The 16,624-nt window shown below is 45.1% G+C and overlaps 1 protein-coding gene across 1 annotated transcript; it reads left to right on the top strand.

The window, feature by feature from the left end:
- The first annotated feature begins 1,705 nt into the window (after positions 1-1,705).
- Positions 1,706-16,399, top strand: PCARE (photoreceptor cilium actin regulator). Its single transcript, XM_072644141.1, has 2 exons — positions 1,706-5,433; positions 15,877-16,399. Exons 1-2 carry the CDS (start codon positions 1,706-1,708, stop codon positions 16,004-16,006), a joined length of 3,858 nt encoding a protein of 1,285 aa, XP_072500242.1. The 3' UTR covers positions 16,007-16,399.
- The last annotated feature ends 225 nt before the right edge of the window (positions 16,400-16,624 follow it).

Genomic DNA, 16,624 nt, shown 5'->3' with positions numbered 1-16,624 from the left:
CAGTGTCTTATCCCTGAAAGGAGAAATTAGCCTCCAGAACAGTCTGCCTTGTCAAGCCAGGGCCCCATATAGCACCTGGAAAGTAAGACCCCTGACTTCTGGTGTCCCCACTTCTAAAATTGGTTTCTGTCCATACAAGTATAATCAGAAATTGTTGGCCAGGAACAGGCTGTGATTTGACTTCTTGGCTCTGGGGGGAATTTTCTTAAACATTATCTCACTATCTCTTGTTTATTCATAAATTGTTTGCCTATTCCTAATATATTCCATGTTCTTCAAATTTTCTTGTAATATTTCTCTTTATATCTAGGTCATGTGTCCACTTTGACCTTATCTTGGTAAATGGTGTAAGCTATTGGTCAATGGCCAGTTTCTACCAGACTGCTTTCCCCTTTTCCCAACAATTTTTACCAAACAACGCATTCTTATTCCAAAATCTTAAGTCTTTATATTTGTCAAATATAAGGGTAGCTATATCTTAAATGTTGGAGGACCCACTGCCATGGCAAACCTAGACTTTGATTTCTCACACTGATTTTTGAGTAAGTGGTTTATCATTTGAGAAGGAAAAACACATTTAATGTCAAGTCCTATTTCAAGTAGCATAAAACAGTGCACAGACTTCAGCTCTAGCTGTTTTTATAAACCTATGGAGATAAATGAGGAGGCTGAAGCCCAGAGAGGTTAAGCCCATGACCCAAGGTCACTCAACTTGGTAGTTGCTTGTGGGAGAGTTTATCAGGCTCTCTCTGCCTGAGTGTTTGTCCCCTTCCTGCCTTGTCATTCTTGTATTCTGACTGACTTTGAGCTTATCAGAAAAGCTTTGGTGCTCACTGGACTTCTCTAAACAAATGGAGTCTGTGACTATGATAGCTGACTTTTTTGTTCTATGCCATAGAGAATATGAAAACCACTTTTGTTTGCTGCCCGTTCATTCTAAGGAACTTCTCACCAATGCAATTCTATTCATTACACCATAGAAAGAAAACAAGTTATTTCTTCAATTATTGCCCATCATTTGTTCAAGCTCTTTTCTCCTGCCCTGGACTAGGCTGTGGCATGCTCCACTGACATGTCCCTCCTAGGTCACAAAAGTCACTTCCTCTCTTCCAGCATTGTTCTCTCTCTTTCCAGCACCATTTTGTCAGCACCTCTCTCCAAGAGCCCTCCTGCCATTATAGCCCTTTTCTCTTCATATCCGACAGCGTTGGATGAGGATTAAACACATAAACACGTGCAGAAATAATCCATCTCCAGAAATAGTAAATGCTGAAACACACTGCAGATGCCGACTGCCTGAAGCATGATTAACCTAATAGGCTTAAGACATTATTTGCCACTCACATCTGTCAGGACACAAGCAAAAACCCGAGGGTCCTTTAATTCCATAGGGTAAAGCCCTTTAGAGTCTGCCTGTTTTTCACTGGCCACTGCGAATCCAAAACTGAGAAGGAAAACAAGCCTTCAGCTTGGGGGCAAAAAGAAACAAGAGGAGGTCTATTGTAACCTATGGGTCATTGCACCAAACTTGGCACAGGTGGGTTGTTATTGCTGGGGGTTTTGGGAGGTGGGGAAAAGAAAGGCTCTGGATTGCTGCCCAGGAGATGCTCAGTACTGCTGGACGAAATGGTGAGACTGATTTTTGCTTTTATTTCTAAACTGATTCTCTAAAGATGAGAAAGTAGAAAAAGAATCATTCAGAGCTATGGGGTGTGCGCCTTCCCATAGTGACATTGTCAACAGTATGACCAGGAGTGGTATCCAGTTTTGGAAAAAACCCAAGACCATTTTGTCAGCACATCAGGCTGTCCCTTTGCTGGTTAAAGGCTCTACTTGCTATGGCCATGGAGCGGCCTCACCTCAGGGCCACAGGCAGCAGGCAATAGAGCATCCAGATCTCGGGAGGAATCAGAACATGGCCCGAAGTCTCCATCTGTTTGCTGGGAATGCTTCTCCAGGCAGGAGAGAATTTGGAAACACGGCCCTAGATGCTGCAGTGGCTGTGTCAGAGACCATCGAGTCTCAAAAACACTTGACTGAGCATATACAGCTAGAGGGTCAGAACTCTTCCAGGGAGGACTTCTGCTGGAATGATGAGAAGGTATATAGTGCCAAGGAGTCTTCTAAGAAAGGAAAGACTCCTACTGGCCACACATTGGGGAAAGAGAGTTGCTACTGTCAAGCCCAAGACTTTCTTGCTTATGGGCCTGAAGACAAGGTAGATTTCCCTGAACCCCTGGTGAAGGCTCACCACAGGGCTTATGCCTTTCTGCATCCCAGCCTCTCCAGATATGAAGCAATACTGGGCATAGCCCATGAGGCTGCCCAAACCCAGCAGTACCTCCAGCAAATGGTGGGATTCTTGCTCTGGCGCTTTGATGAGATCAACAAGCTCTTGGGAGAGATTGCCAATGATGGAGAAGTCCTCCTCCAAGAAGCTGGAGCCCATCTGGCTTGGCCAGTTGGTAAGGAGGTCCCATCATTCCAGCCAGATCTCCTGCAACAGCTGCTACAGTACACTGCCAATAGGATGCAGGTTCTCCATCACACAGTGACTGCCCTCACCTCCAGCGCTCTGCAGGACTCCAGTAGCTATCTCCACTCTGCTGCCCAACATTTGGACAAAAAATTAGAGACTAAAGGAGAACTGGACCAGTGCCTCCTGAAGGCTATAGGGCTCCTCAAAGGTTGTGTGGCTGGCCCCAGCATGCCCAAGGTCGATGATCGGCCTCTGTATTCTGACGACAGTGGCATTGGGGCTGATAATGAGTCTCTGCATTCTGTGGACAAATTGGGGAAACAGGCCAGCTGGGATTCTTTGGATGAGCCCACAGAAAGGAAGCCTTGGGTTTCATCCTACAGGGAGACCAAGGCATTGGCAGATTCCTGGCAGCATCACCCATCGGTATCAGGGTCCAGTAGACCCCAGGACTGTGCTCTTGAAACACAAAGAGCTCACCTAGCTGCACTGAGTATCCCTTTACATGCCAATGAAACTCTAGCAAATACACACTCTTGTTCTCTGCAGCTGGGGAAGAGGTCTTCACAAAATGCTTTAAAAACCAGGGCCCCTGAGAAAGGGGAACATTTCAGAGACAACAGGTCAACCGGCCCTCCACTCCTCACTGATGAGGAAAACAGCAATCCAGAGGAGGAGGAGGACAATGATGATGAAGACGTCACCACTAGCCTGAATCACAGTCAGAGAGAGACTTGGTCCTTGAGGCCAACAACTTCCCCAGCTCTCACAGAAAGGATGTTGTGGCCACGTTTCAAGAGAATCGAGAGCCCCCAGGCCCAGGAGATGATTCTCAAGATGAAGGACGCAATTAGTGAGAGAATCAAGTTTGTCCCAGCCCAACCAGCACACAAGGAATGGACAGAGGATGAAGAAACAAAGATAATCCTTCCTGCTAGGCCACGCACAGTCAGCGAGGGCAAGAGGTCGTCTGGGAGACCAAAGCGATCCAAGTCGGAGGAATCCCTCAAGGATCACACTGAAGATCCCACACTCCTGGAATTGCAGAGGGTCCAGAAGGACCTCAGCCAGAGGCTAGAGACGTTTTATGGCTTCCGTAAGAAAAGGAAAACACTGAACAAAGAGGAGCACCATGTCCCCGGAACAGATATGTTGTGTCTGGACAGTAGAAGTAGGCCCCTCCAGGGCTCCTCCATTAGTAAGCTGAAAGCTTCCCTTGCCAAGAGCCTCAGCATTCTGCCTAGTCAGGAAAAGATTTTCTTGCAGAAACCTGATCTCAACTCTAAGAGTCAGCAGTCCAGCGAAGGAAAAGCTGAGACACTTTCAAAGGCTACCACACCTGTCCAGGAACATATATCCTGGGAAAGAGAAAACGAGGCTCCTGAGACCCCAGGTTGGAATGGTGATGGATGTAACCCTCGACCGTCTGTCAGGAAACTCATTGAAACATTTAGTCCTACTGAAGAGATGGTGATGCCAATGAGCCCCAGACCCTCTGGGGAGGTCAGTGGCATCAAGAAGTTTGGTGTTCCCATCATGCCTTCCAGATTTCCTATTTATAGAGGGCTTGCCCCTTTGTATCCCAAGCACCAGATTTCTCCAGGAACAACTGGAGAGCCCCCCAAATTAGATCAAAACTGGAGGCCCTTTGCACCAATCTTTACACCTCTCCCTAGAATGGCACAAGTCTCTAAGAGTGCTCCAAACAGTGAAACAGAGGAAGATTTAGAGGATCTCCCTCCCCCACCTCCAGAAATCCTGATGGACAACTCATTCAATTCACTGAAGACCCCTGGAGATCCAGAGCCTGGAGGGTGTCCAGCTGAAGTGCCTAACAAGCTTCATCCAGTGGGGCTTCCCCCCACCAGGAAATCAGCTTCCCAAAGGTTGAAGACTTCCCTGAAGCCCATTGACTTACTGCCTAGCAAAAATGTGCCCAACCCCATCCCTCCCAGTGGCAAAGGGTCAGGGAACACCAAGACAGAGAGGAAAGCCAGAAATCTCTCCTTAGAGCTGATCCATGCACCTGGGACCAACCACAACCAAGAGAAACCAGGTGTGGCCCAGAGACAGTCAGAAGCAGAAGAGGTTGCGAGTCTGAACGAACAACCCCATAAGGTGATACATCTGCCCCACCCCCAAAGAACAGCTGGGCCAAATGGAAACAAGGAAGTCAGTATGCCCAGACCACCCCGATCGGAAGGACTGAGGCAGACCCCAGCTCTGGTGAGGAAAGTCTCCCCTACAAGGATACACTGGTCACACAGGACTGAAAAGAGAAACCTTAGCCCGCCTGCCTCCCACAGACCCACTGAGCTGCCCACCCAGCCGAGCCTCCCTCATGTGCAAAGACAGTCCAGCCCCCCTTTTAGCCCTAGGACAAGCCCTCTGACCAGGGCCAGGACTCCTAGCCCCCCAACAAGCCCCCCAGCATCAAGAAAATCAGCTTCTCCACTCCTCCAACCCCAAAATCCCAGTTCTCCCACAGAAATCCCTCAGAGCCCCCAAGCTCCCCAAGAGCTCTCAAGTCCACTGGTCAGTCACAGAGAAGTGAGCCCTCCTCCCGCTGGTTCCACCCCTACCCCTCCAATCTCCCTATCCCAGGAACCCAAGGAACCAAGCTCATGTGAGGAGAGTGATCTAGCTCCAGGCAAGGTGGCCCCCAACACCTGTTCCATATTCTGTCCTGCAACCTCCTCTCTGTTTGAGGCCAAATCTCCATCCTCCCCCAAAGGATCACCCACAGAGGGTGAGGAGCTTCCAGAGATGGCAGCAGAGGCTAAGAGAACCATGCCAAGGCAGTGGGGGGAGCCCCAAAGAAGGATGGCCTTGTGTGTTCTCAACCCTCAGCCTTTCATCAGAAGGACTGCCTCTGACCATAGGCCAAGAGTACGCCTCCGGATGCCCGGCTCAGCCTCTGTCGGGACCACAAGCGAACTGTGTAGCCAGACCAGGTAAGGCTGGCCCCAAGCTCATTGTCCTTTAGCTGTATCCTATCAGAGAATGTTAAAGTGAAAAGGAGCCCTAAAGAGCCTGTAGCCAACAAACTCAATTTACAAGTGAGGAAACTGAGGTCCAGAAAACTAAAGTGTTCATTAAGGGGCAGTATAGTGCAATGGAAAGAGCCCTGGGGTTAGGAGTGCTACAGCCACAATCCTGGCACCAACACTGACTATCAGGGAAGTCTAGGCAAGTCAATTCACTTCTCTGTCCCTCAGTCTCCACACATAAAATGGGCCTAATATTTGAATGACCCACTTCACAGGTTGTTGAGACAGCGTGGTATAGTGAGTTGGATGCTCAACTGGGAGTCAGGAACGCTTGGACTCAAACCCTGTCTCCAGTCTTTTAGTAGCCCTGGGCAAATCACTGACCCCATCGTGGCTTCAGTTTACTCATCTATAAAACAGGAATGAGAATAACTATAACCTTTACCTCATAGGACTGGAGTAAGGATCAAGTGAGATACGGTAGTTGAAGGCCTTTACAAACCTATTCAAATGTCAGCTTCATTGTAAGCAAAAGGCCTTCTAAGATCTTAAGGTGAGATGTGAACATGAGTTGTAATGACTAAGTGACTTGCCCAAGTTCACACAGCTAGTTAGAGGTAAAGTCAAGACTTGAACCCAGGTAGAAGCACGGAGTGTTTGAGCCAGCAAGGCCCTCAGAAATCATCTATTCCAGTCCTTCTTCTTTGTTGTTGTTCAGGCATGTCTGACTCTTAATGACCCCATTTGAGGTTTTCTTAGTAAAGATACTGGAATAGTTTGTCATTTCCTCCAGATGGGGAAACTGAGGCAAACAGGGTTAAGTGACTTGTCCAGGGTCACACAGATAGTATGTGTCTGAGGTTGAATTTGAACTCAGGTCTTCCTAACTCTAGGGATAATGCTGTATCCGCTGCACCACCTAGCTGCTCCTCATTATATATTTTACAGAATAGGAAAGGAATGGAAAGGGTAACTCACCCACAGATGTGGCCTTCCAAGGTTCCATGTTCTAGAAAATAGGTTTCTGCGCAGGAGAACTCCACCTAAGCAGTTCTTACAGCCCTTACTTCAGGAGCAGGAAAGGCCTGGGGTGTTAGGGAGTGGGAATGGGGAATGTGTGGATTCCCCATCCCAACACTGAGCAGGCCTCACCTGCTGCAGGCCTTTCTCCTCTCAGAGGCAGAGATGCTACCATCTTTCTAAACTGAACCTACCCTTTCACTCTCATGGAGGGAAGAAAATATGTCTCATGGGATATCTGACTTTAAATCTATTTTGACTGCTTTTTCCTAAGGTCAAAGCCTGTTAGCAGTGGGAAGGCTTAGTTATTATGCTAAGTTCATGTCCTGACTGCCTCTTTAGCACAGTAGGAAAGAGGATCTGGGTTCAAGTTGTACCTCTAATCCAGCTTCTCTGGGCCTCATTAGTCTCCTCATTTGAACAATGATGGGATGGCAGCCTCCTTCTCAGCCTCACTGTGAGGATAAATTGAGACATTGTAGAATGAGCTCCTTGCCAACCTTTAAGAGCTGTGTAAATGTCCACTACTGTCATCACCTAATGGAGATAGACTGGTCAAAAGCTTCTAGATTTCAAGCTGAAAGAGACCTTGGAGGTCATGTAGTGCAACTTCCTCGGTGAGGAAACTGAGGCCTAGAGAGAGGAAATGAATTGCCTGACTCACTCAGCAAATAAGGTAAATAAGCAGCAAAGGCAGAATTTGACCTCTGACTCCAAATCCACTGTCCTTTTTGATGCGTGAGTTAATGAGAGTTAAGTCACCCCTGACGTAGTTTGCAATGACTTGTCCAAGGTCACATTTCTGGTTAATGACAGAGGCAGGGGTAGACCTCAGCCCGTCTCCTTTCTGTTCCATCAGTGTTCGCCCACTCTTGAGATCAGAATTGTTCATCCTTCACACTGCACTTTGGGCTGGTCATGAAGTGCTTTACTGATTCAGTCATGTTGGATTTCCACAACAGCTGAATGGAGGAGGTAGTAGAGTTACAATTTGAACTAAAACCCTTGGATCACAGATTCAGAGCTGGAAGGGACTTGGAGGTCATTTAATTCAACAGCTGCATTTTAAAGACCCTCAGGCACATTGCCATTCTCTATCTTTCTCCCATCTACCTCCCACCTTCCTAAGTCAGCCTACAAGGTGGCTGCTGTTGTCCTATTACTTTAGTCATATTTAACTCTTTGTGACCCAATTTGGGGTTTTCTTGGCAAAGATTCTAGAGGTGTGCCCTTTCCTTTTCCAGCTCATTTTACAGATGAGGAAACTGAGGCAAGCAGGGTTAAGTGAGTTTCCCAGGGTCACATAGCTAACTAGATTTGAACTCAAGAAGATGAGTCTTCTTGACTCCACAGTTTTACAAAGAAGATTGGTTAGATAGTATGTGGGAAGGCTACAGCCCCTGAAGCACTAGGGAAATATGACTCTAATATTAACATTAGAGGAATATAGGTCTAGAATTGGAAGGGACTTCTGAGGTTATCTAACCCAAGTCTCTCATTTTACAAATAAGGAAATTGAGACTCAGAAGTGAAATGACTTTTCCAAAGTCACTCAGATAATAAGCAAATAGTCACTGTCGGGAGGGATTTGAATGGAGGTCCAGCTTTACCTTAGATTGTGTCTGGAGTCTTGTCCAAGATCACATAGGTGGTGGAGCTGAAAGCTATATCAGAGCCCTTTGATTCCAAATTCAGGTCTCTTTCCATTGTACTCTGCTGACTCCATGCTCTTTTACCTAAGAAGGGATCTGAGAATAGATTTCAGGGGCACATGAACTTGGATGGGGGGAAATGCATCTTTATTTCAATGTAATTGGATTCCCTTGTAACCTTCTGTATATTATTTTCTGCATTTAAACACATTATTATGAGAAAAGGTCCATATGCTTCACCAGACTGCCCAAGGGGTCCATGGCACAAAGTGAAGATTCCCTCCCCTAAAGCACGCCAGGTGCTGTGTTAGGCTCTGCAGATTCAAAGACAAAAACAAAAATGGTCCCTGTCATCAAGAACCTTACTTCTATTTTTCAGCCAACATTAATTAAAATATCATGATCCATGAAAAATTGTATGTGAACATAGTTAAAAACCATCTGAAATTTCCCAGCCACTGAAGGAAATGAGATATGGATTATTTACAAGAACCTTTCTGTGATGTTGCTCATTTCTTAAACCAAAGATGAGTTGCCCACATCTGGGAATCTGGGAGCAAATTATTAATGTTACTCCTCAGTTGTTCACTTATTTTATCATTAGAGTTCTAAAGGGGAGCCTTCCTGGAAACTACTGGCTCGAGAAGAAACCATAAAAAAAAGTATTGATTAGAAACCCTGGCATTTCCAAGCAGCAGGAGCCAGTAATCAAACGACATAAAATTGTGCAGGAATAAAATCCCACTCTCCTTTTCTAGGAATAGAAAAGCTAATGAAAAGGGCACTTTAATTCAGAGTTAAACGACCTGAGTTCAAATACCAACTCTGCTACGTACCACCCGTATGTTCCTGGGCAAATACCTTCTTTGTTGTTGTTCAGTCATGTCGGACTCTTCAAGATCCCATGGACCAGAGCACTCCAAGCCCTTCTGTCCTCTACTATCTCCCGAAGTCTGTCTAAGCTCATGTTTGTTGTTTCCATGATTCTATCTATCTCATCCTCTGCCGTCCCCTTCTCCTTTTGCCTTCAATCTTTCCCAAATAACTTAACTTTTCTGTAAAATGAAGGAGTAGGACTAGATTATCCCAATGAATTTGGAACACTAGTAATACAGAAGAGATAGGAAGTTCTCAAATCATGAAGGTCTGAGTTCATATCCTGCCTCAGACATGTATTAGCTGGGTGACCCTGGGCAAATCACTTAACTTCTGTTTGCCTTAGTTTCCCCACCTGTAAAATGGAGGTAATAACAGCAACTGCCTTGCAGGGTTGATGTGAGCACAGATGAGATAACCTAAATGAAAAGCACTTTGCAAATCTTAAAGTGCTGCTCAAATGGTTGTTATTCTTGTTGTTCACTTGGCTGAAAGAGATTTTTAGGATTCATTTAGTCTACTCCCCTGTCTCCAGACAACATGGCACCTAATGAAATGAAGGTCTTTCAAAACTCTGCATTTTCATGATTCTTTAGGATTATGGGATCATCAATTTAGAGCTACAAGGGATCTCAGACATCTAGGCCAATGTTTCTCACAGTGTGACTGTCCCATCGCTGAGTCCCTTTCAGGGCATTCATGAAGTCAAAACTATGTTCATGATAATACTACATTTTAATTTCTAACATGGTAATTATCAACAGAGCACCTAAGGGGTGCAGTGGACAGAGTGCTTGCCATGGAGTCAGGAAGACTCATTTTTCAAGTTCAAATCTGACCTCAGACACTTACTAGCTGTGTGACCCTAGGCAAGTCACTTAATCCTGTTTACCTCAGTTCCCTCATCTGTAAAATGAGCTAGAAAAGGAAATGGAAAACCATCCCAGTATTTTTGCCAAAGACAGTTGGACATTACCGAAAAACAACTGAATGACATCATTTGGCAGCTAGGTCGTGCAATGGATAAAGTGCCAGGCCTGGAGGCAGGAAGACTCACCTTCCTGAGTTCAAATCCAGCCTCAGACACTAGTTGTGTGAAATGGCAAACAACCTCAGTGTCTTTGCCAAGAAAACCCCAAAATGGGATCATGAAGAGTCAGATACTACTGAGCCACAACAATTATCAAGAGGATGTAATCCACATAAACCAAAGCTCTTTGGGGGGAGATCTTCAATAAATTTTTAGAGTTTAAAGGGTTCCTGAGAGCATAAAGTCTGAGAACCACTGATCTAAGCAACTGCCTTGCCTTACAGAGGAAGAAACTGAGGCCTAGAGAGATGTAGTACTTTGTCTAAGATGACACAGGCAGCAAATTATAAAGCAGAATTTGAACCCAGGTCTTCTGACTCTACACTGTATTGTGCCACCCCCTCTCCCATGTCCTTCATGATTTCCTCTAGTTCTTTCAAGTATAAAGCTGACTGCTGAGCGTTAAGGACTATTAAGGGGACCCCTTAACTTATAACAGAAGCAAACCAACTGAAGGGGGTACAAACGTACATCATCATCCCAGAGGTAGCATTTTCACAAATTTATAGAATTTCAGAGCAGGGATGGCCATTTAATGAAGTTCATGAAGTCTGACACCCTCATTTTGGCGATGAGGAAATTGACCTCAGAAAGGAAAATTTAGACCTGCCCAAGGTCACATAGAGATGGTGAATTTGAAATTCTGTGATCTTGAACCATAGATATCAAGTATGCTTCTGGGCCTAGGGCAGCCATAATCAGGATATAGGCCTTACTTGACCCTAGGGTCATGCTTTGAGACAGTGGCAAAAGGCCACGTAGTTTGTACTAAGGGCAGGATTATCCAACCCCAGGCAACCTCTCCACCATACCTTGAAACTGTGAATACAGCTCCATGCAACAGCCAAACTCTGTCTGCCTGAACTCACTGACTTTCACTGGTAGAAACGGTGGACCTATTTTTTTTCCAGAAAAGGAGAATGATGTTTACATCCTGCACTTAGAGATCAGTGGCTCAAATGACAGTCCACTGTATCTCTCTTTTGTGGGTGGAGGAAGGTTTCAGGATGCTTGGTGATTGCATAGATTCAAAAAGGGATCAGTCTGTTTCCTTAAATACAAACTAATAACTCTACCATGGGCCCCTTCAACACCTGCCTGCTTTTCTACCCCTCTCCTACTCACCACCCACCTTCCTGAGTCAGGTTACATAGAAGGCTTACTGCAAGGTGTGTGGGAAGCCTAGAGTCCCGGAAACACTAAGGAAAAGGACAGTAAAATCAGGGGATCATGGGTCTAGAGTTGTATGGAGAAAATGAGGGCCAGAAAAGTTAAGTAATTTACCCAAGGTCACAAAGGTAGCAAGAATCAGAGGTGAATTGAGGTCTTCTGACTCAAAGACTAGGGCTCTTTCCACTGTTGCATGCTTCCAATCTTTCTACCATAACCTTTGAAGAACCAAGGTAAACAGTCTTAGGTAATCCATGGACTGGCTCACCACTGTAACGTAACTCAGGGAAATCACATATATCTGTGAAGTTGGAAGGAAATTCATGGAAACATGGGCTTGGATCCTTTCTGTTCCCATCAGTCACCTAGCAAGGGGTTATCTGTCCTTTCACTCTCCCCAAAGGAAGTCAGTGCTATTCCATCCCCTCTTTGAAGTGCTACAACTTTCTCTTCTTGCCTCAGTTTGTAAAATGGGCAATCAGATTCAATATAATACTTCTTCTTCTTGGTGAGTCATGTTTGACACTTTGTACTCTATTTGGGGGTTTCTTGGCAGACACTGGAGCAGTTTGCCATTTCCTTCTCCAGCTCATTTTTACAGATGAGGTAACTGAGGCAAACAGGGTTAAGTGAGTTGGCCAGGCTCACCCAGCTAGTAAGCTTCTGAAGACAGATTTAAATTTGGGAAGATGAATCTCCCTGAGAGCTCTAGCTAGCTACTCTGCAGCCTAGCTGCCCCTATTCCCACTCTGTAATGCCTTAAGGTGTATGCATATGTATTGTGTGTGTGTGTTTGTATATATCTATATATGAATGTGTGTATATGTATATATGCATGTATATGTGTGTGTGATCATAACCTGCAAGGTGGGAAAGAGGCAGTAAAGATTATCATCCCCATTTTACAGATTTTACAGAAATCCAGAAATGTCATGTTTTGCCCAGAGTCACACAACTAGTTGGTACCAGATCTAAGATTCTCATCCAACTCATAGGATTATATTTTCAGAGATAGAAGGGACCTCACAATTCATTTAATCTAACCCACTCTTTTTTTAGGGGAACCAGAGGCTCAGAGGTCAAGTAACTTATATTTGCTCAACAGGTAGCAGAAACAAACCTGAATCAGCACTTTGGATAGCAATCCTTAGAGCATTGGTCCTAGAGTCAAGAGGACCTGAATTTAAATGCAGCCTCAGATGCTTGACAATTACTAGCTGTGTGACCCTGGGCAAGTCACTTAACTTCCATTGCTTTGCAAAAAACAAAACAAACCACTTCTAACTATTAATCCATGCTCTATTTTTAGTATACTCTCCTTTAAATGATGGATCAAGGGACAGAGCAGAAAGGTAGAGGAGGTATGGAGACCAAAGGCATGAGTTTTCTCCCTTGAAGAGATTCCTATTAAGGAGGGGATTGGGGAGGAGAGAGCAAACAATGACCCATAAATCCACTGGGCCTTGGGCCCATTCAGGAACAAACGATCCTGGCCAGAATCATCTGGGAGGTCCGCTCGTTGTATGTACCACACTGTCATGTTTGCTTTTTTGCTGCTACACTGCCTTATGATTATTCATGTCAAATCCAGGTCTGGTCTCCCTGGCAAGGTTATGGAGTCCTAAAGGTAGGAGGGAACTCTGGCCTTCATCTAACCTGGCTCTCAGCAGATCCTTGAAAGTCCTTGTTTGTATGACTGCCAAGGAATGGAATTCTATCACCCTGGAATTCGCTAGGCTTTGTGGGTGGGAAGCTGCAAAGTAACTTTGGAAAGTCAGAACAGATAACAGATCCCCAACTCCTTATCTGTTATCTCAAATGTGGACCTACTGTAGCTTGTATTTCTCTCTCCCTGTATAGTGACAAGGTACTTCCAATACATAAAGAATGGTGTAGTAGAAGGACCATTTGTTTTGGAAGCAGGAAACCTGAAATTGAGTCCTCCCTTCAGCACTTATTAGTTGTGTGGTCCTAGATATCTTACTGAGCCTCAGGTTTCCAATCTGTAAAATGGAGATCATGATGTTCGTACTACCTGCGTCAATGAAATCACAGGTCTGCTTAAGCAAAATCGTATCAGAATCAATGGTCTATTAATAGAATCCAGGTCCAGGAATTTGACAAACTATCTCCTCCTTTGTTGCTCTTTTCCAGAGAGGTAACTAGGACATCCTAACTGGGTCTTTGACCCAGGGTAACTAAATTTTGAGGGGACTGACAGCATTCTTAATCCTCCAAAAGCAGGCAATAACTGAGCTTAGCACCTAGTTAGCAAAATAATTACTTGAGTTAGTAAGTTACCAGATGGCAGCCCAGCAGTTGCCTGACCCTCTGGCTTCCCTAGGAACATTAAGGTGCTGGGTACAACTCTCCAGTTGTTTATTAGTGTATGCTAAGAGCCACCGAATAGCCCCATGAGCACTCAGCACTGTGTTTGGCATGAAAGGGAATACAAATATGGAGGTGATACAACATCTCTGTTCTGGAGGAGCTGACAACCTAGCTGGGGAGACAGTACATTTAAATGACACAGGAAAATAATGTAGGGAAAAGCACAGAATTTATAGCTTTTCACTAAAGTGCTATCAAGTGTGAGTCCCAAAAAGATGTAATCAATTTAATTTAATAAGCATTATTAATCATGGGCTTGCCTTTTGCCGGGCACTTTTTGGGTATTGGGGAAGCTAGGTGATGCAAAGGATAGAGTGCCAGGCTGGAGTCAGGAAGACCTGAGTTCAAATCCAGCCTTAGACACATACTAGCTGTGTGACACTAGACAAGTCACTTAATCCTGTTTGCCTCAGTTTCCTCATATGAAAAACAAGCTGAAGAAAGAAATGACAAACCACTCTAACATCTTTGCCAAGAAAACTCCAAAAGGGTCACAAAGAGTTTGGATATGACTGAAAACAACTAAACAACAATATCAGGCATTTAACATACAAAAACAAACCAGTGCTTACCCCATTAGGTAGCTTCCATTCTACTGGGAAGAAATAGCATGTACAGAAATAAATAAATTCCAAGGGATAAACTATGTCATTTCAAGGGGGATTGAGGGTGCTGGCTAACAAGGGGATCAGGAAATCCTCCAGCAGAAGTCGAAGCCTCAGTCATGCCCTGAAGAAAACCACAGCCTCTTAGAGGCAGGGGGAGGAAGGGAGGAAAGGTGTTCCAAATATGAGACACAGCCCAAGCAAATACACAAGGTCAAGTCAGGGATCGTCATTTTTAGGGAGCAGCTAGCAGGCCAGTTTGACCAGAACAGAGATAAATAGCATGAAGAGGAATAAGATGAAATAAGACTGGACAGGCAGGCAAAAGCCAGACTACGGAGGGTTTTAAATACCAGGCCAGGGATTTTATATTTTCTTCTAGAGACAAGAGGGAGCCATTGAAGTTTCTATCAATCAGACTTATCCATAAAATCACACATCTAAAGCTGAAAGGAACTTCATTTTACAGATGAGGAAACTGCGACCCGGGCTATGTGAATTGACTTTCCCAGAGTAACATAGGTAATACTCATTCTAAGGTAGGATTTGAATCCAGGTCCTTTGACTCCAGAACCAATATTCTTTTTCACTGTACCATATGCTTTAGAAAGGTTACTTTGGTAGCTGTATGGATGAGGGATTGGACAGGAAAGAGCCCTTTCAGAGTATCTGGATCACTTGGGTGATAGTTAACCCCTAGAACTGCCTTTTAAAATCAATCCTCCTCTCGTATGGATGGACACAGAGAAGCCCCACAAAGGGAGGCCTCATCTCAGCCCCAGCTCTTCTTTTGATCTCTTGTTGGGGAGAAGAGGGGAAGGACGACTCCAATAGCAATGGGCTGTGGTTCAGTTTTGGCCTAGGGACTTGCATTGGGTTACCATTCCATTCTTTGACTGTGCCACATGACGGGTGTCTTTAGGTATCTGTGTGTGGGGTTATGTCAACAAAATGAGGCAGGTTCAGCCCTACATTAAATAAATGAAGCCTGCCTTCTGAAAAGAAAAGCCAGAATAAAATTCCAGGCCCCGCAGCATCCAAAGAGCATCACTTGGTTGAGAATAGCAGGCACTGGGCATCAATTTGAACTTTTGTTTTGAGGAACACTGAGTGATTCCCATTTCCACAGTGTTGAACACTGTGCTAGGCACTGCAGGGGGAGAGAACAGAAAGAGTAACACATGGTTCTCATGCCTGAAGAACTTACATTTGATTAAAAAAGGTTAATAGTAATAACCACATTGTTCATGTAAATGAACCTGTAAGGTCACAGATCTCTGACCTTATGCCTCTCTTAGGTTGTAAGCTCCTTGAGGGCAGGGGTTGCTTTTTGCATCTTTTCATATCCCCAGCACTTAGCATGGTGCCTGGCACACAGTAGGTACTTAATAAAGGCTTACCAAGTGATTGAACTGCCCTGTGAGGTAGACACTATGGGTATTATAACTGCATTTTCTAGAAGAGGACATTGTGGATCAGAGGGGTTAAGCCACAAGCCCATGGTTACACAGTCAATTAAGCATCAGAGCCGATCACACACCCACCACTCCTATTACCTTCTATATTTCTGTTTCCTTATTGTTTCTGTCTCTCTTCTTTGCAGCTCAGAGGATAATTCTCCAAAAGAAGGGGCACCTTGGAATAGCCTCTGCTTATCAGACATGAAGGGAAGCAGCAGGTGTGCATCCCACCCTGACCTGTACGTGGTCGGTCGAGGCTTCCAGAGGGAGTGAAGGAGGTCTGGACCCGCTGGGGAGGGAAGTCCCTCATCACTCCAAGACTGACTCAGCTGTAGGAGAGCAGATGACAGCCACCCAAGACCTGCCCCGAGTTTGAAATGATGCTACCCAACACTGCACTGAGCTCTTCCACCGCTGGGGGTAGGGGAGCACAGAGAGGGGTTTGGATGCCTCTCCAGGGAAGTCAGTCCTGTAGACCTCTCCTTTCTAGCCAGAGGTCCCTTTATCTTGGCATCCAGAAGGAAGGAGCGTTTAGAAGCCTGGGCCATGTTGCCTATTCTTCTAAGTATTAGCCCTACCTGGGGACGAAGGCCCAGATTTGTTACCATTTCTTCTGTCTGTGGCATTTTATATGTACATAAACCATCTCAGAAAGGTCTTTATTAACACTGGTTGTGTTTCTGCTGCATGAAGAGTCAGAAGGATCTTTAAGGTCTCCGAGTCAGAAGACCTGAGTCTGAGCTGATACGCATTAGCTGTGTGACCTTGGACAAGTCACTGAATAACCACAATAACTAGCTTTTATAATGCATTTTGAGGTTTGCAAAGCTCTTTGCACATGTTTTTTAATCCTCTTCTCACCTGATCCTCTCCACAGCCCTAGAAGCGGTT

Source organism: Notamacropus eugenii, chromosome 1 (assembly GCF_028372415.1).
Source record: "Notamacropus eugenii isolate mMacEug1 chromosome 1, mMacEug1.pri_v2, whole genome shotgun sequence".
Taxonomy (NCBI): Eukaryota; Metazoa; Chordata; class Mammalia; order Diprotodontia; family Macropodidae; genus Notamacropus; species Notamacropus eugenii.
This window is presented reverse-complemented; position numbering and strand designations above follow the sequence as displayed.

Bases quoted from the DNA above. Each gene is read 5' to 3' on its own strand.
- PCARE (XM_072644141.1), top strand. From the start codon at position 1,706: ATGGGGTGTGCGCCTTCCCATAGTGACATTGTCAACAGTATGACCAGG. The intron at 5,434-15,876 runs GTAAGGCTGGCC...TCTTCTTTGCAG, and splicing joins GAACTGTGTAGCCAGACCAG to CTCAGAGGATAATTCTCCAA.